The 24,240-nt window shown below is 32.6% G+C and overlaps 1 protein-coding gene and 1 long non-coding RNA gene across 3 annotated transcripts; both read right to left on the bottom strand.

Moving 5' to 3' along the window:
* Nucleotides 1-10,784: 10,784 nt before the first annotated feature.
* Nucleotides 10,785-13,732, bottom strand: LOC105790823 (uncharacterized). Of its 2 annotated transcripts, none has more exons than XM_012618606.2 (2): nucleotides 12,856-13,732; nucleotides 10,785-11,386 (listed from the first exon to the last, which is right to left on the bottom strand). In XM_012618606.2, exons 1-2 carry the CDS (start codon nucleotides 13,547-13,549, stop codon nucleotides 11,274-11,276), a joined length of 807 nt encoding a protein of 268 aa, XP_012474060.1. In that variant the 5' UTR covers nucleotides 13,550-13,732; the 3' UTR covers nucleotides 10,785-11,273. The 2 variants fall into 2 exon arrangements, with proteins under 2 accessions (XP_012474060.1, XP_012474059.1); XM_012618605.2 differs by having other exon boundaries at nucleotides 10,841-11,389; nucleotides 12,856-13,731.
* A 1,470-nt stretch (nucleotides 13,733-15,202) lies between these two features.
* On the bottom strand, nucleotides 15,203-17,357 carry LOC128042892 (uncharacterized). Its single transcript, XR_008198414.1, has 2 exons — nucleotides 17,256-17,357; nucleotides 15,203-15,453 (listed from the first exon to the last, which is right to left on the bottom strand). It is a non-coding gene; the product is annotated as an uncharacterized LOC128042892 (long non-coding RNA).
* Between the last annotated feature and the right edge of the window lie 6,883 nt (nucleotides 17,358-24,240).

Raw genomic sequence — 24,240 nt, 5'->3', positions numbered from 1 at the left:
GCTGTCGTTTCTTCAACTATAATTATTTAAGATTTTGCACGCTATTAAAAAAGAGAGTTAATTTACCTTTTTTCTTTAACAAGTTTTTCTTTTTTAAAAATAATATTAAATATATATATTTATAAAAAAAATTATTGAACAATTTTTTTCAAAAAATAATTCTATTTATATATAAAATGTTAGGGATAAATCCCAACACTATACATGAACTATGATTTAATGTGCAATTATATATATGAACTTCAATTTTTGTAATTTTATACATAAAATTATGATTTGATTCAATTATTGTAAATTATTAACACAATTATTGATATAACATCATTTTATGTTTATATATTGCATACATGAATAATTATATTTATCCAATATAAAAATAAATTGATGTTTTATTTCTTTAAATGTGTATGATTAAATCAAAATTAAAGTTTGAAGTATACATTTGAACCATAATTAGAGTTTCATGTATATAATAGCACCAAATTAAAATTCATGTATACAATTTCACATTTAATAAAAATTTATGTATAATTTTGAGATTTGTTCCTAAAATATTACAATAAAATGGAAGAAGCCCTAAAAGTTGCTATACATTGGAAATTAAGTCAATATATATATCAAAGCAAATGATGTCAATGCTTAACTAAAAGTTAAGTCATATCAACCACGGGAGTTAGGTGAGATTCAATGCGTCTCTCTTACCTTAACCAATAGTTGACAGTTCGATACTCACCCTAGGTATGGAGCGGCTTTAAAACTCGTGACCAGTGTCTACCCCCTTAATGGGCCTACAGAACGTAAAGGATAAGTCACTGAACCACCCCAGTGGATACCTGATCGCGTGCACGAGTGACAAACAATTTTATAAAATAATTTAAAAGTTTGATTTTAACTACAAGCGGACAGTGTCGAGTTGTAATATTTATAATGTTCAATAAAACATCAGAGTTTTCTAAGGATCGAACCTAAATGAGTCAGTGATTAAGTGATCCCTAATTAATTAACATCCAATTAAAGGAGTCTAGCTAACTACTCACTAAGCATTATATTACAGTAGGTCATACAAGAGATTAAGTACACTAGTTTGCTAACTAATCACTAAAAAGGACCAAATTGTAAAATAAGTAAACTTATGAAATTAACAAATTAATAACAGATAGTAGTTGGTTAACTTCTGTGTTGCTAATTAACAAATTAATAACAGACAGCGGTTGGTTAACTTCTGTGTTGCTAATTAACTTTTGGACTCGAGATCTAAACCACTTAAACTCCTAAATTTGTGCAAGTTTACCTCTTGGTTTCCACTTTACCAACTTAGGCAAATTAGTTCGGTTTATCTCTCGATCTCACCAACTAACTCGGGACTATCGAATTGGTGCCCTATAAGATCTCCTCTCGGCCTCACTTACCTAAATTTTCCCTTAGAGTCGTTAGTCCTAAGTTTTGAAGTCTATTCGATTTAGTTCAATTTTTACGATTTAGTCTCTATACCAAGAACTAACTAGGCAACAGTTCCATCAACCACCTAAGCTTTAACTATTAATACTCATCCCTAAATGCACAAACAACAAAAATTTAAGCAAAGAAAGCATTGATTTAAACTTAAAGAAAAATGCATAAAAACTCGAGCTTTATTGCAAAAGCTTGAAAAACACAATAATGGTAACAAGATTGATGAATAAAAATACCAAAGGTATGATTTTTATAAAGTAAAAGAAAACAAAGCTGAATGATATTAAGCAAAAGGATTAAAGTGTAAATATAATGAAAGTCAAGGTATTAGAAAGCAATTAATAATAAGATATAATAAACTTAGCTAACTACTAAACTACTCTAAAATTAGAAAATTAAACTAAAACATAAAAAATGAAAAAGAAAACCCTAAACCTAAACTAAGCCAAAAGTGACTTTTTAATTTGATTATAACCTAATTTTTGTGACCAAATTGGCCATGATTGCCTAATTTTGGTTAAGGGACATGTTGGACAAAGACTACCCCTACAGTTATTTTTTGTCTCTTTTCAACAGTGATATCGCGATATCCTCAACAATCTTGAAATTAAGGTCCTTTGGAAGTTTTGGGTATCGTGATACTACTATTGGTGGCTCAATATTCCTTCTTTTCAACACTGTCAAGGGTATCACAACTTCCATGCTTCAATATTGTGATATCCCCTTTCTTGGTGATATTTTCGTTCACGTTCGGGCCACCATTGACACCCTACAACACTCAATCAACTGTTAGGTTCCCTATTGTAACACCCCTAACCCTTATCCGTCGCCGAAATAGGGTTACAGAGCATTACCAGACTTTAAGGAGTAATTACAGATATTTCACAAATTTTATTATTCATATCAAGAACCAGATATATAACACACATATTGTCTCTTAGATTGGCCCTCGAGGCCCAATATACACCTTAAAAGTGAATCGAGATTAAACTGGATATCTTAGGAGCAGGGGTCACATGCCCGTGTGGTCGGCCGTGTGACATGCCAGTGTCCATACCCGTGTAAATCTCTGACTTGGGTTACACGGCCAACCACACGTCTGTGTGCTAGGCCGTGTGCAAGGTGCAGAGGTCACACGGCCAAGCCGCATGCCCATGTGTTAGGCCGTATGTAAAAATCTGGGCATTTTGTTTTGAAATTTTAAGGTACAGAGGACACACGGCTGAGACACACGCCTGTGTGGACGAAAATAGGTCATTTTAATGCCACTTTTCTCACCCATTTTGACATTAACCTGCACTCAACATTCACATACACCAATATATCCCAACCAAGCAATCAATACAAGCTAAAACATGTTCTCAACATGACATAACATCACAAATATTTCAATTACTTATACTTACCTATTTAACTCATTTCATTGATTTATCAAACTCTACTACTAATTTCACACATACAAACATTTAAGATTCACAACCACAATTCAAACTATTTCATTGTCAAACCAACCCTATACATGCCATATAAACCAAAATTTACATTGCAAAAACTACCGGATTAAACTGGATAGTGTAGCTTGATGTGTTGATCCGATCTCCCGATTACACGTTAATCTACAAAAACATTAAACAACACGAGTAATCTTAATGAAGCTTAGTAAGTTTAATAGGTTAAACATTGATCTTACCGAACTTATTATAAGAAATTAAATTGTAAATAAATTATACATTTTTCCCTGTCAAACATAATATAATCAATAAACACACTTCATTCAGATCAATATCAATAATAATCTATAAATTTTTCAATTCAATCACATAAGTCTTTTACCATTTCTTACTGGATCGAATAACGGCTTACGGATATGAGTACATCGTTCTTTTTGTGTCATAGTCCAACTATAGTCTTACACATGCATTGCCATGGCCCTGCCATGGTCTTACATTTGTAGTGCCATAACTCAGTTATGGTCTTATCATCAGAATGTCATAGCCCAGCTATGGTCTTACACATGTATATATACTACCATGGTCCAACCATGGTCTTACGTTCAAGGTACCATAACCCAGTTATGGTCTTTTCATTAAAATTTCATAGCCTAAATATGGTCTTACATTTAAACATTGTCATGGTCCAACCATGGTTATCCGTCAATTCATTCTTTGCCACGGAATGATCGTACTCAATCTTGCGTTCTACTCATTTTAAACATTCAATTCAATTTTCATACTTTTACAATAATCTTAATTTCAACAACAAAATATGAATAAATACATTATACCATTCCTAAATTAACAAATAATCATGAAAGTTTAACCATATGAACTTACCTGGGTTGGATTGTAAAATTGGTAGTAGTTCAGAGACTACTCGGCTAATTTTTTTTTTCTCGTTGATCTACGAGCTCTTGATATGATGCAAAAATATGAAAAACCAACTTAGAGGACCTTTAATGGCATTTTTGGACTGAAAATTAGAAGAAGAAATGTCTAGAATTCAATTTAGTCACTTATTTTATTTTTAATTTTAACCAAATTACCATTTTGCCCTTAGTTCACACTAATTTTGTTTATTTCTTCTACCCTTGTGCCGTTTCAGCCATCTTCTTTGGGCTAATTTGCCTTTTAAGTCCTCTCTCATTTAACACTTGAACCATTTAATCATTTTAGTGAATTTTGCATCTTTTTCAATTTAATCCTTTTTAATTAATTAACTATTGAAACGTTAAAATTTTCTAATAAAACTTTAATACTAACTCAATGACACTCCATAAATATTTATAAAAATATTTACGACTCGGTTTATAAAATCGAGGTCTCGATACCTCATTTTTGAAACCACTTTACCTAATAAATCCTTCTAAGCCCAAATCACTATTACAAAAGTCTTCCTAAAATCATATTTAACTCATAATTACTAAATAATAAAATTTTCAAACTCACTCGTCGGATTTAGTAATCTCGAATCACTGTTTCTGACACCACTGAAAATTGGGTTGTTACACCTATGGTGCATTTGGCCAATTAAAATCTCAAAAATAGCGTAAAACATACTAATTCACTTATTAAAAGAAAAGGTTAAAACTAAGTAAAAACACGGAAAATACATTCAAATTGCTTAAGAATAAGCTCATCAAGTGTAATGGAGAGCTTAATTTGACATATCAAATTACGGCAAATCAATACTTTGGGAAACAAAAAAAAAAAAGTTTAGTCATATTGATAAAAATGCTTGACCTTAGGAAATAAAACTTGAAAGAATGCGAATGTCACAAATACAAGCAACATCAATTATCGTTAACCACTAGAATAGATCTCTCGAACTAATGCCTTGGATCCAACATCCAGGATCGTGTCCTTCTTGAATAACCTACAAAACTTCATAAGCGTTAAATCATTCAAATCAAACATAGACAAAAATAAGTCAACTCCAACTCAAGGGACCTAGTCACAATGGACTCTAGAAAACACAAGTTCTCATCGGCTTGAGCGAAAATCTCCCTCATTGGAGAGGTAAAGGTAAAAAAAAAAAGTGGTTGATAAGGAGAAAAATGGTGGTGGTAGTAAAGAGGTGGAGGATGAAAGAGAGGAAAACAAGGAAAAGGAACAGGAAAGAAAATGAGGAAAGAAAAGAATATTTGAAATAGAAAAAGGAGAGTGAAAAGTAGGGGTGAGAGGGGAGGAAGGGATAAGGGTTGCTGCTGGCGAGAAGATGGCACCAACAACCAGTCCAACAGCCTCACCCATGGTAGTAAACGAAAAAAAAAAGTTAAAAGGAAAAAAATGAGGAAAAAGGGGAAAGAGATAAGGAAAAGGAAGGGGACAATAGGAGAAAGTGCCACGAAAGAAAGAAAGAAGGAGGACGAAGTGAAAAAACCAAAAATTGATTAACTGGTCGGAAAACGAAAAGTTTTTAGAAAAGGGTTTGGGGATATTTTGAAATCCAAAGAGTTTTTTCAGGAAGGTGTTTGAGGTTCATAAAAATTACCCCACACTTAAATCAGGGATGGAGTGGTAAAATACATATAAATAAATTCTCATTAAGTTCAATCCTTGATATTTAGTTTTTAGATTAGTTGTTTTAAATAAATATTTCATATAAAAATTGTAAAAGACAAAAATAGCATTAATTTTTACTGATTCTATTAATAAGTTAGTATCAAATTAACTCACAACACCAACTTAACCAACCACATTATATATAATATAAATTAATTTAGTGAATTAAGTAATATATATATATATATATATATATATATATATATATATATATCTTGAATTGATTAAAATGTGTGTGCTCTTGGAAAAGCAATTTATTCAACAACTAGATTAAAATCTTGGAAAAGCAACACCATATAGCTCCTTGAATACCTTCAATTGATTTGGATATACAAAATGGAGAGAGAAGCTCATTACCAGTTTGAAGCTTTTAAATTTCCACTTTAATGCAATTTTTGTGAATTCAGCAAAATCTCTTCAATGCAAGAAGAAGAAGTAAAAAGAAATGGTTGAAGAATGAAATAGGACTCGCGAGCATTTTTCTTTTTCTTTTTACTGGAATGGAATGTCATTGTGCGGTGACGATGCATTATTACATAATTAAATTTAGGGTAAACTATACCTTTAGTCACTAAATTATGGGTAATTTTTTATTTTGGTCATTTAATTAAAAAAAGTTACAATTTTGTCATTGAACTATTCAAAATTTTTTATTTAATTCATTAGGCTGTTAAGTTTTTTTAAAGTTTCGCTAGCGAATTCCAAGTGATGAATTGATGATTGATACGATGGATCAGTACTCATCAACAAGTAAAAGAACATACCTTAGATCCAAGTCGATCTGACGGTCAATGTTGAAGATCGAAGAAAAAAACTGTTTAAATTTTGGTTTGCAAATTCGTGACATCCAAAGCTATTTCATGAAAAAAATTTGAACTGTAGAAGGGGAAGGAGAAAGGGAACATTCAATTGGTGCAAGTAGTGTGAATAAAGAAAGCCACATAACATCGAATTTAATAGCCCAATGAGTTAAATGAAAACTTTTAAATAGTTTAGTAACCAATTGTAACTTTTTTTTTAATTAAGTGACCAAAAAGAAAACTTACCCATAATTTAGTGACTAATGATATAGTTTACCCTGAAATTTAAATTCAAAGGTAAAAGTACCATGAAAGCCCTCGTTATAACACCCCTTACCCGTATTCGACACCAAAATAGGGTACAAGGCATTACCGGAGTTTACTAATTAATTTTCAGACATTTCATTTTTATCTAGCATTCATATTTATAACCAATCAAAATCAATACATTAATGAGCTAACGTTAACCAATTTAACTTATACATGCCATTATAACCGGAATCAAATCATCCAAAATTACCGATAGAACCAATGGATACTGTGATATATCTCCAACAAGCTTCCAACTCAATTTAGCTTCCGATAATCAGCTAAATGTATCAAATAATTATACATATTACCAATAATAATTTAATTCCAATAACACACACACACACACACACACACACACACATATATATATATATATATATAATTTTCATTACCAAATAGCATTCAATTCAATTAAAATTATTACAAAATATAGCTCATTCGAGCTTACCAGACTAAATTGCAAAAATACCAAAATTCAGGGATATTTTGGAAGTTTTCTATTTTTCTCAAATTTTCACCCAATCTTGATCTAAATTAATATTTCATTCCATTTACTAATTTAAATAATAAAACAATTCATTTCATGCAATTTGGTCATTTTTGACATTTTACAAATTTACCCTTAAAGTTTTACTTTTATTCAATTTAGTCCCTGAGTCTAAAACGTGCAAGTTATCCATGCTAACTGAATATTCATATATATATTTTCCTCCTCCTCCTCTCCATTCCACATCCTTAATTTATAATACATGCTTATAAGTAACATTATCTATGATTTCACAATTTACTTGTAAATTTATTCAAAGCTGTCCATTTGAGTCATAGCCACTAAATTATTTTTATCTTGAGTTACAGAACTCCAAATTAGTATCAGCTAATTTTACCTGAAACTAGACTCACATACCTTCTTACCGTAAAATTTTCAGAATTTTTGGTTCAGCCAATAAGTACAGTTTATTCTTTAAAGTCACCTTTGTTCTGCTGTCTGACAATTCCGACCCTTCTTCACTAAAAATTAATTATCTCTTTGTTCAGAATTCGGATGATGTCCCCATTTGTTTCTATTGAAAATAGACTCATTAAGGATTTTAAAAATATTAATTGTAACCCATAACTATTTTTTTACAATTTTTAATTATTTTTCCAAGTCATAACAGGGGAACCCGAATTCATTCTGACATTGTCTCACAAAATTTATTATATCTCATAATTTAAAATTCCATTACTTACACCGTTTCTTTTATGAGAAACTAGACTCAATAAGCTTTAATTCCATATTTTATTCATACTCTAATTTGATTTTCATAATTTATGGTGATTTTTCAAAGTGAGCCCACTGTTACTGTCCAAAACCATTTTAGTGCAAGATGTTTATTACCATGTTTATAACACCCTTATTTTCTTTCTCTACACTATTTCTCATCACTTTCTCTTATTTTCTCTTCACTAACATATCAAGAACATAGGACCATATATACAAAAACTTTACATTAACATCATTTCCATGCTTTTCAATAATATCAAACTTAAAAATATATTAAAATCTTGATGTACTTACCTTGTCATATTGATTTCAATCTTTAACTTGATTTTCTCTCCTCCAGCTTCTATTTCTTGAATCTAACTTGATATTCTAGCTCCCCATAGTCTCCTTGTTATCTTTCTCTCTTGATGGATATGGAAATTCTTTTGATTTCTAGATAAAATGATGAATTTTTGGTGGAAGGACTAAATTGTAAAGAAAGTAAAACTTTCTTTCTTCTCTTCTCTTCTCTTCTAACGTGAATTGCATGGAAAAGATGGTGGGTTTTTTTTTATCCTTCTCATCTTTCTTTCCACATATATAGATACACTAAATATTAAAATAATAAAATAATAACATATCATTTAAAAATCAAATCAAAATATTAATAAACTAATATTTATTTATTTAATTAATCTAAAATATCTCCAACATCATCATTATCTTCTAGATTTCTCTCTCTTCTAATTGACCATTTTGCCCTCCATGATCTTTTAAAATTTCATCTTGAATCATCACATAATTTGGTAAAATTGTGATTTAGTCCCTCAAACTTATTCACCTTTTTCAATTTGGTCCTAATCCATCCATTTTTCTTAGTTTCTAGATCATTCCACCCTTAAAATATTTACACCATTGGTCTTTCAACTTTTCATATTTACACTTTAACCCCTTAATTTTTGAGTATTTACTCTTGGGCAACAAAACTTTTCTCACTTTTACGATTTAATCCTTTCTTGAACTAATATGTCATAATATACGACCCAATGTTGACATAACTCCAAAATTTCCCCTTTTTGACGCTTTATTTTCTTATTTTATTATATCAAAGATAATATCTTACTGTAAAGATTTTCGGGGTATTACACTCGTATTAGGAGGCAGGTTGCAATTTACCCCTTCTACTCAAAAAATGGGCAAATTAGCCCTTCCACATTAGAAAATAAGTATAAATTGACACTTTTGTTAAAAATCACATCCACAAGTGTTATTAATTGATTTTTTTTCAATTTTTTTAAAAGTGACCTGAAATTAAAGGATGAGTAGAATTAGATAAAAGTACCATGAAAGCCCATGCATTAGGAGTTGGGTTGCATTTTACCCTTTCTAATGAAAAACTGGACATATTAGCCCCTTTACGTTAAATCAAAGAACAATTTAGTCCTTCTATTAAAATTTCTATCCATCTCCACTATTAAATGTTGATGTGGCTGATGGAGGAACCAGAAATTAATACACGATACGCTACATGTACCTCATACTAACATGATAACATTTTAAAATTTTAAAATCCTAAAATTTATAATTTATTTAAAAAATCACAGCTTGAATGAACTTAAACAAATTTATCCTAGTTCATTTCATCCTAAACATAGTTTTTCAAAAATTTATAAAGAAACAGAGAATTGCTTAAAATTAAAAAAAATTAAATTACTAAAAGAGAATATTTTAAAAAAGTCCAAAATATCCTCAACAAATGGTTCTAGTCCAGGTGCATTCTAGAGTGCTTTATTAAATAATTATAAAATATTATTTAAAAATTTATCAAGAATTATAAGGAACTATAAATAATAATTAATTTTTAAAATTTTTAAAATTATAAAAGTTATATATACACATTTAAATGTTTAAAGAATTTAAATATACCCATACACATACATCTTTTTAATCGAGTGGATATTTGTAGTTAGTGAAGTTGATCAATCCTATTTTAGTTAATTTCTTATAATCCTTAATAAGTCTTAAGTAATATTATATAACTATGTATAATTTTGTATAATTATATAAGAAACTACTCCAAAACCTAAACAAATAGCTGTTTAAGCTATAGTTGGACAACCATTTGTCTAAGTTCATTTTAGATATTATTTTAATAATTTTAAATAATTTCAGAAAAACTTATAATTTCTTATAAATTACAGTAGTTTTTAAATAATTTTCTATAATGCTTTTATAATTATTTAAAACCACGTCCAAAATAAATTAATTTTGATGAACACATGGCACACCATATATTGCTATTTGATTGCTCGTTATTCACCTCATCATTTGAAAGTATAAGTAAATGAAATTTTTAATAAAATGATTACTAATTTACCTATTTTAATAAATAAAGTAATAATCCGATTCTTAGTACAAAGAATCCATGGTACGTCTATACAATTGCACTATCCCTTAATTTCAGGTCACTTCAAAAAACAAAAAAACCAAAATATCACTTAAAACACATGATTGAAAATTTAAATGGAAAGATTAATTTGCAATTTTTTCTAACGATACAAGGGTTAGTTTGTCCATTTTTAAGTAAAAACAAAATATAAATAAACTTTTATGCAAAAACCTCCATGATAATTTTGCTGAATTCAAAATATTAACATTTATATATATTATAATTAAATTTAAAAAATTAAAAAATTTTGCTATTTAAATACTTCTCTAAATCTAAAATTGTTCCAAAAGCACTTTTACGAGAAGCTGAAAGCATAAACTAGGCTCAAGAAGGGCATTGGGATATATGGAAAAGTTTGATTTTTAGAATTAGAGTGCAAAAAATTGCCGTACCATACGGGTGGGTGATGCTTGCTTTCTATTGAATCATTTGGGTAATGATTCTTTTGAATGCACTACAACAAAAGATCTCGTAAGCATCATTGCAATTAAGCTATCTAACTTCGACTTTTCGCCACAATCTGTGCTTTAAATACAAACATTTCATTTCACTCTTAAGTGTACATCAATTTCATTCTTCTTTCGACAAATAAAAAATAAAAAATAGAAAAGAAACCTTTCAACCCGGGGAGAGACTTGACAACAAAACATGAATCTCAATACCGCAATTTGCATTTGCTTCCTTCAACAAATTTTCAACAATCAACCTATAACCAAAATCTTATCTTCTATGTATTCTTACTTTATAGAATATATTGCATGAAACCATATCTCTGCTCGGACTCTTAAAGAATGTCACCGCATACCAAATTGAAATACCTTTTGACTGCACTAAGTTGTAACTTGTAAGGTTATTGAAACATTAAACTCTCTCTCAATTACCAATCCAGAAGGAGAAGTATTAAATATGGCCAAGCTGGTATAAAGGGAGCATGTTGCGTTCAATAGATGAATGATTTACCTCAGGGAATCAACCATTCTATAATCATGTTTTTTGCGACGGCATCTATGGTGAGCTTTCTGATCAGAGAATGTGTTCTCCCCAACAATCTCCATTTTTGAATGCGCATCTGCTGCAAAGGAAAAGGCATTCAGTTCATGAAACAAGAAGAAAACAGAAAATGTATAGCAAAGGAAGTTGTGCAGGCACAACATTAGTTTCTTCTAAACCACGGCCAAGTTCACAGACGTAAATTCAAGAACCTGAAGGCTATTCATTAAATAAAGAAACAAAAAGTAGATCCAAAAATGCAACAAAACTCCAAAATACAAGGAAAAACTTTCGATTTTTGTGACAGGATTATATTGCTTAGTGGGAATTATGGAATGGGGATTCACAGAGTTCATTAAGCAGAACTTAGAAATGAAAGACAACAGATGTGAATTTAAAGAGAGGTAGTATGAGTCTAACAACCACTTAATGTGAACAGTTACTTTTGTATCAATACTACCACCAAGAATATGGCTTCTGCAATTTTTTTCACTCAAAATAAATTGCCACTCAAGTCAAACTAATTTCCTCATCTGATCCTCCAAATTGCCTAAGACCACTAAAAGTGGTTGGCCACCTGATCTGATACTCCAATTTGCATTTAGAGAAAGGCTACCATACATCGCTTCCAAGTTGCATGAAAATTTTATGTAACATAAGAGCATGGAAGCCTATACGATCCCAACTGTAAATCTTGCCCACTGGAAACTCATTTACAGTTTTCCGCACTTAGCTGATCCAAATGCTAACCATATGTAATTTACTACTCAAGCTCATTTAGTGTATCACTTCATTGGATTGAAACCATGACTTAATGATTTTATCTTTAGAAAGAGAAGCAGAATCTAGTAGAGCTAACTATGGTAAACTTACCCTTTCTAATCAGATAAGTTAGATCCTTTTATCAAGACTCTCCATTTTTACTTAGTACTTGTGCCTGAGAAGCATACCACACAGGTTACAAGAATTGATCCTCTAAATATATGAAAAAGCCTAAAAGACAAAGCATTCTCATATAACGCATAGAGTATACTCTACCTGACAGTCACCCAAGTCCAACTAACATAGGTTAAATCGATATACATTACAGGGAAGGGGAAAGGGACATGGTCCGAACCCACTTCAAGTTATTTTGCCACTAGACAAGTGAATTGTTGGCAAAAACGATTAAACGAAATAAATGTTTTCCACTGCTAGGATTTGAACCTAGAATCCAAGGAAGGATTTGCCAAGTGCTACAGTGGACGTTATTGTTATATGTACACATTCTCAAACCTTCATGCTTAATAGAAATAGCAGTGTAAACACACAGACTTTTGACCACACTGCCTTGAGCAGACATAATTAACAAATAAATCAAACAAGAAGAATTAAATGAAACCAACATTGCTGCAATTATGCCAATAACAAAAACCCCAAATCCAGAGATCATAAATTCATATAGGTTAAATTTTTCAACAAAAAAAAAGAAGCAAAATTCCAGAAATTTATAAAAGAAAGTATAAAATAAGGACCCAAAAAGTCAAAGAACAAGACCATTAGCAATACCTCCAAAGTGATCCCCCCAAAGCAACAACCGATTGTCGTCTTCTTCTTCATCAACCTCATCCCCATATCCAAACTCTCCATCCCCACGATACCCAGGCTCACTCCCATACCCAGATTCATTCCCTTGAGCATCAAAAACCCCAAATTGCCCGCATAAGGTCTCCTTCTCTCCACTCCCACCATCCCCTCTTTCCCTCCTGATATTACGGGCCTCGCTCACATCCGAGACCCAATACGAATCCCCACCATTGCCAAACAGTTCCCCACTCGAGTCCGTCCCGATCGCCACCGGAAAATCCGAGCACGTACCATAGGCTGCCGAAGCCCCCACAGAACAGCACCTTCGAGTCCCGCTTCGATCGGAGCTCCGACCCGAAACCGACCTCGACCCACGGCGGCGGCGTTTTCTGGCAAACAGCCTGAAGCTACTCCTCTTGGGATTGGCAGATATAGGGTTGTTGTTGTTATCATCGTCGAGGAGGGTTAGCTTGGAGAGATCAATAGAAAAAGAAGTGGTACGATCGGAGAGGCAAGGACGCTTGGGATGGAAGCCATTGGAGGAGGAAAGCTTAGGAGGAGTAAGTTGGGGATCGGAGGAGTCTAGAGCTTGCTGGAGGTGGAAAGGTCTCCATGAATGGAGCTGGAAGGCGCAAGCGTCTACTGAATGGCGGGAGTCTAGAGCCTTGTGCGACATTGAATGGCAGAATCTTGAACGGAAGGATCAGGATTTGAAACTAAACAAAAGGTTTGGAGATCCAGGTTTCGCAAATCCAGTTTGCAGCACCTTGTTTTTAATTTAAAAAATAAAAATGGTTTTGTTTTGGAAGATATTTTTAAAAAGACTTGAAATCAACTGTAGAAATAAGAGCTGAGAGCAAATCTTGTTCGTGGTTTAAATAAGCGACGGAGGACTATTCTATTGGGTCAAGCTAGATCCTTCCAGAGCATGCGTCATTCTTGATTTTTCATAACCATACATGAATGCATACATACATACATACCATATGGTGGGGTAAATTACTCAGTTCATCACCTATTTTTAAAGTGATTTTATTTTAGTCAAATCTTTAACAATACATGTCACATCATGTTTCAATTTTCATTTTGATCGCTTAACTTTTAGGTCGTTTTAACTTTGGTCACCCAAAAAAAAAATTCTCCTTTTAAGTATTGATCGAGTAAAAAAAATATTAATAATTAAAGTGAAAAACTGTAGAAACTAAAATAATGCATTACAAATTTTTTCTCTTAGTGTACTTGTTTACCCCTTTGTGGAAAGTTCTAATTTTTTCAATATTAGATTTTTAAATTTTAAAACATCAAAATCAAATAAATAAATTGTTAAAATTTTTATCTCTTGATAATGTCAAACCATTTGTTCTTGTAATATTGAAATTAACTAAATTAGTTAACTAATTTAACTTCCTAAAATTTAAATTTTTATTTTATGTTTCAAAATTAAAATGAAATCAAATAACTCATCTTTAATAATTGTCTACAAAACTCAAATTTCTTTTAATTAATACGATCATGAATTTTTCATGTTAAGCTAAAACTAAAGGAAAAAGTCCTTGTAATTAATTAAACTAATTAACTTTGTCTACAAGCCAAATGAGACCCAAAATTATTTTCATCATTTCTTTACCCAAATAAAGAATAAGCCATGAATTTAATTGATAGTAATGATGTTTTCTTTGCTTTTAACATGACATGAAAGATTCAAGATTATATAAAATAAATAAATTTAAGTTCATAGACAATTATTAAATATAAGTTATTTGAGTTGATTTAATTAAGGATAATTTGAAAAAAATGTAGTAATAGGTTAAATTGATTAATTTATTTATTTTTAATATTATAGTAACAAATGAGTTGATATTATGGATGGATAAAAAATTCAACAATTTAATTAATTAATTTTGAAATTTTGTAAATTAAAATTTCAAGATTGGAAAAAAATAGAATTTTTAGCAATAGGATAAACAAGTGCAATTTGATAAATTTTTAATGCATTGTTTTAGTTTCTATTGTTTTTTCACTTTAACACATTTTTTTAACATGGATCAAGACTTAAAGTAAAAGAATTTTTTCAATGACCTAAAAGTTGGGTGACCAAAATGAAAGTTTAAAGATGATGTGTACATGATTTGATGTGTACAGTCAACCGTCGTTAAGTATTTAACACTTCGATGACTAAAATGAAAGCACCTCAAAAGTTGGGTGTAACACCCACACCCTCAACCCGATACAATTTGCCAGATCCGGGTTTTGGGTATTACCACACGAGTACAGACAAAAACTTAATCTACTTATACAATTTAATATTAATTGCAACTCAAATCCACACTGACTCAAACTAATTTACATATGTATATACAATAGGTAAATACAACTCCAGTACATGGTAATTTAATTACAAGAAATCTAAATTGAAATCCTCATCTATTACAGTTATCCCAAAATATGGAGTTTGAAGAAACATTTCAGACTTTGGACACGCCATCGAAACTCACTCTGCATGCATTATAACTTGATACGCCATTTCATTTGGCGTATTCCTGGCATCGTCCTTCTTGGCGTAGACTCACATTATCTCACCTGAAATACAATACACACAAGTTAAGTTCATAAGAACTTAGTGAGAGAAACATCATTTACCTGAGTGATACTCGCACATTGCAACTAATGAATCATAATGACGATTTTATCGTTCTTAACCTTTAACTCTGTCTCTGGCGGGTACTTCTTCAAATTCTATTCTTATACACATTAGATATCATACCTTACTCTGCAATCATTCTTGTTCCCATCAATGTTTTCAATACATCACTACATTCTTCAATCTCTGAGCCATCATATCTTCATAATTCGAGAATGAACACGTACACAAATGAAAGATACTTTCGTTGAATAATCAAACTTAAATCCTTATTCGGTTCGCACTTTCAATACAACCCTTTTACTTCTCTATATCTCTTCAATTCATAATTTTCAATCATCATACCTTACTAAATACTCTTAAGAGCCATACTGATTACGCCAATCAACTTAATACAAAATTTGCCATAAAGAGCATTTATTTAGGATACGCCACCAAAAGCCTTATTGTGGTGCACCACGAGGGCAATTCTGTTAGAGTTCACCATGAAGGACGTTTCTTTAGAGTGCGCCACCAAAAGCTATTCCTTCATAATTTGCCACAATGGCTATTCTTTCATAATTTGCCACAAAGACTATTATTTCATAGTTTGTCACAAAAGCTATTCTTTCATAGTTTGCCACAAAGGTTATTCTTTCCTAATGTGTTTACGACATGGATTTGCCTAAAGTCACAATACGTGAGGTTTTCCCATCATTATCCTGGGACACGCAGAGAACCCTATTGGGTAATCACCATTCCTTAATTCTTTTCAGAGGATGCTAGGACCATGAACTTTTCCTTCATAGTTCATATCATAATTTGTGTTTTCAATCCTGATGGACTCCATTAGATACCATCGCAGTGAACAAACATAGACTTTCTTGACAGGCTCTTCATGCATTGACACAATCTAAATTCAACCTTTACTTCACTAACATACACCCAAATAGAACACACATCTCATAGCATACATTTCAGACATATACATGCTCAATCATATTTTAATATTTCAACACTCATACACCAATCATCACATGCTATACTCTTCATGACTTTGGATCCATAGTTCAATCAATTTTCTACAGATGACTCACAATATGAATAGTACACATGTAAGAGTAGAGGTGCTCATAGGCCGGGCAGCCCGGCGGAAATATGGGAGGGTTTGGGTAAAAATATAGGCCCGAAATATGGGCTTGGGCAAAAAATGAGGCTGTTTAGAAAGCGGGCTGACATCGGCACCACTTTTTGGCCGGGCCCAAGACGAGTATAATAAATATATATTTTTTATTTTTAAAAATATTTTAAAATTTTTTATTTTTAAAATATTTTTTTTAATTTTCGAAATTTTTTTATGTTTATTTAAAAACGGGCCGGGCCTGGGCTTAGGAATTTTTCCCTGGGCCGGGCTTGGACAAAATTTTAGGCCCATATTTCGAGCCGGGCCGGGCCCGGACCTAGGACACGGGATGAAATTTTTTATGGGCCCGGCCCGGCCCATGAGCACCTCTATGTAAGAGTCAATATAGAACTTACCTGATTCTCACCTACTGCAGTTCAAAGCTTCAAATCCAGACATCTAACACGAAAATGACAGCATTCGTTGCTTACAAAGCATAAGAACACCATTAAAATTACTTATCATGATCTCAAACACATATAACCCTCATACAAAACCTTATTTCTTCATCTTATTGTTCATACAGCTCTAACAAACTTACTCTTTCATAACTTTAACATGTAGAGTCATAATACTTACCTTAACATGGAGTAATCACTGACAAAGATTTAGATCTACAACTCCAGCATAAGGAGAAAGAAATACCGTTGGTTTCTTAAAGTTCAAATAGCAGCACTTTTGAAAAAGAAAGAAGAAAAACTCCCCCTTTCTCTAGCTTGAATATCTATATAAATAACCTAAGTTCTCATTGGAACTTGACACGTGTCACAAACTTTCAAAACTATCTTTATAAATGGTTTACAGCTGTAGAGAGAACAAAAATGAATATCCAATATATATATATTTGGTTCATCTGTTCTATTGGTTTCTAACCAAGTCATTTATAACGTAACTAGTACAATAACTCAATGAAGTTGGCGTACAATACCTTCGGCACTAACCCAATTTAACAAAAATCCTCAATACTCTCATTAATCTCTTTTTCTTTACAACTTAACACATTCAGAGTTCAATATTTACATAATATTCTAACGTTTGCTATGCACCCAATCCATACTCGAAAGATAACAATTGGGCGGATAAAACTACGCCACTCAGATTACTTTCGGACTACCCGCCAAAACTGGGTGTTACATTAGGTGACGAAATTGCAATTTTCTTTTTGTGACCAAAATAAAAATGTATACAAGTTGGGTGGCCAATTAGAAATTATGATATCTATGATTTCTTTAATATATTTATTTTTAAAATTATTTACCATATCTCACATTCAATTGTAATTATTCTAAATTTATTGTGTAGTTTTAAACTTCACTAGGGTTATCACAAACAAATAAATAAAGCTCCATCAAGAACCCCAAATCATGGCTTGTTAGTCGAATGTTCTCCTTCTCTTAAAATAATCTAGGTTCTATTCATTATTGTACCGAAAAAAACTCCACCAATAGATTACCAAATATTTCAACTCTTTATAACAACATTTCGCTATAAGTGCCAAGTTTTTAGTAGAACCAATTTTATGTTTTCTCATAATAAAAACAATCATAATTATGAAGTACATTCTTTATTAAATTAGTTTTCTATAACAACTCATTGTCTTAAATTTTAAATAAAATTACAGCTATTTCATATAAACAAGCCTATTAATTATATTCTATTAAATAAAATGATATTAATCAATATATTATTTCAACAAAATGTTTAAATTTCATATAAAATTGTTAATCATATTTTATTAAATAGAAATCAGAATTAAATAAGTGAATTAAAAATTCAATTATTAAGCTCTTGAATAACTCACAATAGAAAGCTATTGAGTTTTCTCTTGCTCAAGACATGGATAGTAATTCTTCATCAATGTCAGCATTGTATTGTCAACACGAGGATGAAATCTACCTTATCATTAAAATTTTCATTAAATAATTTTTAAATTTTTATATTGGTTTTAAATAGTTTCATTTAATTTATTAATAAAATATAAATATAATTGAAATTTTTAATTTAAATATGATTTTATTTTCTATAAGGTGAATAAAAATAGGTTTAGAACAATAATTTCTTTATAACATTCAAATGTTGTTATAGGTGTATAACAACTATCACTCTATAAAAAGTAAAATATTGATAGGCAAATGAAACTGTTATAGCTCCAAACAATCATTAAGCATAAAAACCAAAAAATAATCAACATATAGCTCCAAAGAATCAATAAAACAATCTTCTTTACTATCCAAAACCTCAAACTTAAGACGGAGGCAGCCTAGGTGCTCACCATCAACACCTTAAAAGTCTCCTGTTTTACATGGGTTCTTGAACACCCCCTCCCTCCTCTCAAATAAAAAGAAATTAAGGTTTGGAGGAAAAAAATTACTGAGAATGGATCAACAAAGAAAGAAAGATAATAATGCTAAATTAGGGATTCAAAAAGACATGATGGAAAAAGAGTAAAAAGAGTTTTAATTTCACAAAAAAATAAAAAAAAATAAAAAGGAAAGGAGAAAGAAGTGTTCCCTAGTATGAGAACTATTGAGAAAAAAATGAGAGCTTCCCTTATCCCCTATTTCTTCATATGTTGAGAAAGTTAGTCTTAAGTAGATTTGATCATGGGTCAGATCGAGTTGATGTCAAATTTTAGTTCTAGGCTTGACTCGGTTTGAAAAATGGATTAAAAATTTTATCCAAGTCCAGCTCAAATAAAAATGATAAACTCGAGTTTGACCCAACCCTCCCGTATTAATTTTTTATATTATTTTTAAATAAAAATAAATTTTAAAAAAATATAATACATCAAATAACTAAAAACATTAAAATAAATATTTCCCAACAAATAAAAATACATTATACTTAAATAACACTAAGATAATTGCAATTTAGTAAGCAAATGCCTCTAAAATAGTAGCAAAATTAATAATAAAACAAGAGTTATACAATATCCAAACAATAACAACAAAATAGTAGCAATATAATAGCAAAATGACAGCAAAACAACAACAGGAAAAGACATTTAAGTAGATCCGGGTGGGGTCGACCAAAAAAATCTTACTTGAGGCCCGATGTAATGACTCGATAGTCACAGGTATCAAAAAGTGTATTTTTGGGTCTCCGTTTCTGTAAAACGGATTCGTAAATATTTATTAAAAATATTCACGAAGTTAATTATGCAGTTAATTAGGTTTTGGTTAGGTGAATTTGTATGAATTAAGGGTAATTATGTATAAGGACTAAATTACATAAAGAGTGAAAGTTGAATTATAGATTAAAGAAAAGTAAAAAGACTAAAGAAACAATTAATCATTATTTCAACAAGTGTATGGTAATAGTAATTACATGTGTAAAAATAATATATATTAATAAAATATGTATTACTTAATATTATATTATATTATATTATATTATATTATATTATATTATATTATATTATATTATATTATATTATATTATATTACTTTTGTAGTAAAGTAGGCTGATTTATATTAATTCACTGCTGATGAAAGGGAAGCTGAGAGGCCTCCAGAGGAGTGACAAACAATCAATAACAGCTTTCCCCCATCAAAACGCGCATAGAAAATATCGAAAGTAAATAAAACAACAGAAAACCGAACAAAACAAAGAAGAAACGTAAATGAAACGCCAAACGAAATAAGCAGTGGCTCTTCATCTTCCCAAATCAGCCAAGGTGCTCCCTTTTAGATCTGCAACTGCACTCACAAAAAGGAGATAACAGAGCTTTGAACAGATTCTTGGAGATTCAACCGAACCTTCTCCAAAGTTCAAAACTAACTCGTCATTTATCTTGAAACTTCTGTACCCACGCAATCCAGTCCTTTCTCACCGTCGTCAGAACCAGATCCGGTACATCCGTAGCCCAGTTTCGGCAGTCCCCTTTCCTCCGTCCTTCGATAACTAGAACATGCGCCGCTTCATTCCCCTCCCGAGGCACAAAAGTGTAGGTAATCTCTTCAAAGATCCTCGCTAATTGTTGGATGTGGTAAATGATCGGTCTAATAATTGATTTACCCACCTCACCATTACTAATGTTTTTTCTAACAGACAGTGCATCCCCTTCCACCACCAACCGCTGGAAGCCCATCGTATGCGCAAATACCAACGCCCTCTCACAAGCCCGAGCCTCTGCCAAAAAAGGGTCAGCAACGTTATTTAAAAGATAAGTCTCCGCTCCAACAACTTCACCTTTATGGTTCCTAGCTAGTACTGCTGTTATGGCCAACCCTTTATCTTGCACAAAGGATGCATCGAAATTAATCTTGATAAATCCATCGTCCGGTGGTCTCTAAATTTCCTTACCTGCAGATCCCGTAACAGGTCTGATATTCTCACTATTGAGGCTTAGTTCTCGTTCAAAACCACTAATAAAACCCAATATTTCCTGCCTCGAAAATTTGACTCTTTCATGCACTAACTTATTTCTGCAGTACCAGAGACTCCATAACGAAATAGCAATAATCTTTTTATGACGATCATCTGCTTCCGAAAATGCCCTAACAAAACGTTCTTTGTGGTCCAGTGAGCTTTCAACAGGAGAAACCTGCACCATTAACGCATTCTAAATATCCTGCAAAATATCACAAGTCCACAAAAGATGTTCAGAATTCTCCAACTCTGTCTTACACAGTGGACACACCGCAACTTCGCACAAGGTTCGTCGCGCCAGATTTTCATAGTGAGGCACCAGATTATGAAACAGCCGCCAAACATGTATTTTAATTTTTCCAGGAATATTTAAATTCCACAGCCCCGTATAGAATTTTTTGTATTCCTAAGATTTAGGGGATAAGTTAGCTCTATTTTGTAATAACTCTGTAAAAAGGACCCTGTAGCCTCTCTTGACCGTGTATTCACCCGAACCTTCATACTTCCAGACCCTCACATCTTCCGGTCTACTCTCAAAAATAGAGATAGAGAGAATTCTTTTTACGGTTTCGCCATCGAACAAATTATGGATAACCTCCCTGTTCCAGGTATTGCCTTCAATAAGGTGATTTACCGTTGTCCAATTTGTACTAATATTTTGACCTTGAATTTTATTGTTTTCCTTACCAGGTAACCAGGGATCGTTCCATAGGTTAATGCAACCACCATCCCCTACCCGCCATACCATCCCTTCTCGGATCACTTCACGAGCACTATAGATACTTCTCCAGGTAAATGAGGGGTAAGAGCCAACTTTAGCTGATAAAATATCTGAATAAGGAAAATAACGGGCTTTAAACACTTTGGCTAAAAGACAATTTGGCCGAGTCAGAACGCGCCAGACCTATTTTGCTAACAGCGCTTTATTAAACATAAATAGATTTTTGAAAGCCAGACCCCTAAAACTTTTTGGTTTGCAAAGCATTTCCCAAGTACTCCAATGAATACCCTTTGACGTTTTATTATTAGTCCACCAAAACCTGTTCATAATCCCTTCAAGCTTTTGGCATAAAGTCTTTGGTAGTAGGAAGCATTGCATCACATATATTGACGTAGCCTGTAAAACCGATTTAATAAATACCTCCTTCCCCCCCATCGACAGATAGCGTAAACTCCACCCTTCAACCCTTTTCCTGAATCTGTCCACATAATTTGCGAAAGCCCATTTTTTATTCTTACCCATCATTATAGGAAATCCTAGATACTTTTCTGGATTGGAAGCCAACCGGACACCTAGCTGATTGACGATATCCTCATTCACCTCCGTTTGTACATTAGCTCCGAAATAAATTAGTGACTTTTCAAAATTCACCCGTTGCCTTTACGCCTTCTCATACTCACGAATTATCTCTCGAACGACCCCCGCTCCCTCAGAAGAGGCATCTCCAAATAAGATACAATCATTCGCAAAAAAATAAATGATTCACAGCAAATCTCTCCCTTCCAATGGTTGCCCCACCAATTGTCCTTCGTTCCTTGCATCGCTAATAAGTGCTGAAAATCCTTCTGTACAGATCAGAAACAAGTAGGGACTAAGAGGGTCTCCCTGCCTTAACCCTCTCGAGGGGGAAAACCACTCACCATGAAATCCATTAAGACAAACCAAGTATGAGACAGAACAAACACAGCGCATAATTAAAATAATCCAATCCATATGAAACCCCAAGTGCTTCATCATCCCTGCTAAAAAATCCCACTCAACACGATCATACGCTTTACTCATATCCAATTTGAGTGCAAAATGACCCTTCTTATCGTGTTTCTTCATCTTTAAAGAGTGTAACACCTCATAAGCAATTAACACGTTGTCCAAAATTAACCGACCTGGAATAAAAGCCCCTTGAGCCTCATTGATACAATGCCCCAACATGGTACTCATTCGGTTTACCAGTACTTTCGTAATTATTTTGTAAACCACATTACATAGGCTTATGGGCCTAAAGTGCGACATATCTTTTGGCTTATCAATTTTTGGAATTAAGATGATACGTGTTTTATTGAGATCTCCTAGTTCAGCTTCCCTATTCAGAACATCTAAGCAAAATTGAGAGACTTCCACGCCCACAATATGCCAATGCCTCTGAAAAATATAGCATGAAACCCGTCCACACCGGGTGCTTTCAATGGTGCCATCTGCTTGACTGCCTGCGTGATCTCCTCCTCAGTGAACTCCTTTAACAATTCTTCGTTCATACTCTCTGTCACTTTTTCCTCCACTAATCCGAATAAATTTTCATCTGAACCCACATCTAAAGCAGGAAAGAGATTGACAAAATAATTAGATGCTATTTGTACAAACTCTTCGGTCGAATTCGCTTGTCGCCCATTATCATCATGCAGCTCTGTAATTCTTCCTCTGAAGTGACGTTGCACGGCCACCTTATGGAAAAAACTAGTATTTCAATCACCATTTGTTAGCCAATTCGCACGGGCACGTTGCTTCCAATAAAATTCTTCCTTGTAAGCTTCTAAATTTAGGTCCAATTGGATTTCTGTGATCTCAGCCAATATTTTATCGGTAATATCCTAATTATACAATATAGATAATATGTCCTCTAAATCCAATCTTTTCTTCTTTTTCGCTCTACCAGTCGACTGCCTCCATCGAAGTATCTGGCCTCCCAGCTTTTCTAATTTGCCCAGAACATTTCCATCGTTTTCAGCCCACCACTGTTTAACTAACTCTTCAAAAGAGTTATCCAAACACCACTTGGCCTCAAACCTAAAAGTATTCACATTGTTGACCTCCCTGTTTCTTGTGACACCCTCGAAATCAAGGAGAATGAGACAATGATCGGAAAAAGAATGGCTCAAATGTTCAATCCTATACCCAGGAAAACGATTCACCCAACTCAATGTAGCCACACCACGATCCAACCGCTCCCTTATATTTGTAGTGACAAATTGTTCACTCCCATGTGAACCATCTACCCGAAAAGCCCAGATCCGTAAGATTGTAATCCTCCAATGCATCACGAAAATCTTTCATTTGCTGATCTGATCAAAGACGCCCACCTTCTTTTTCAAAGGAATTCGCAATTTCGTTAAAATCTCCCATTACTACCCAAGGGATAGTTTGATCATGACTTAGCTGACAAAGTAGGTCCCACGAAACACTTCTATTTCTTTCCTC

The sequence above is a fragment of the Gossypium raimondii genome, chromosome 8 (assembly GCF_025698545.1).
Source record: "Gossypium raimondii isolate GPD5lz chromosome 8, ASM2569854v1, whole genome shotgun sequence".
NCBI lineage: Eukaryota > Viridiplantae > Streptophyta > Magnoliopsida > Malvales > Malvaceae > Gossypium > Gossypium raimondii.
The sequence above is the reverse complement of the archived record's forward strand: the minus strand, read 5'-3'. Positions and strand labels throughout refer to the sequence as shown.

Coding starts and splice junctions, on each gene's coding strand:
- LOC105790823 (XM_012618605.2), bottom strand. CDS start 13,549: ATGTCGCACAAGGCTCTAGACTCCCGCCATTCAGTAGACGCTTGCGCC. Junction 11,390..12,855: donor TTGGGGGGATCACTTTGGAG/GTATTGCTAATG, acceptor TTTCCTTTGCAG/CAGATGCGCATTCAAAAATG.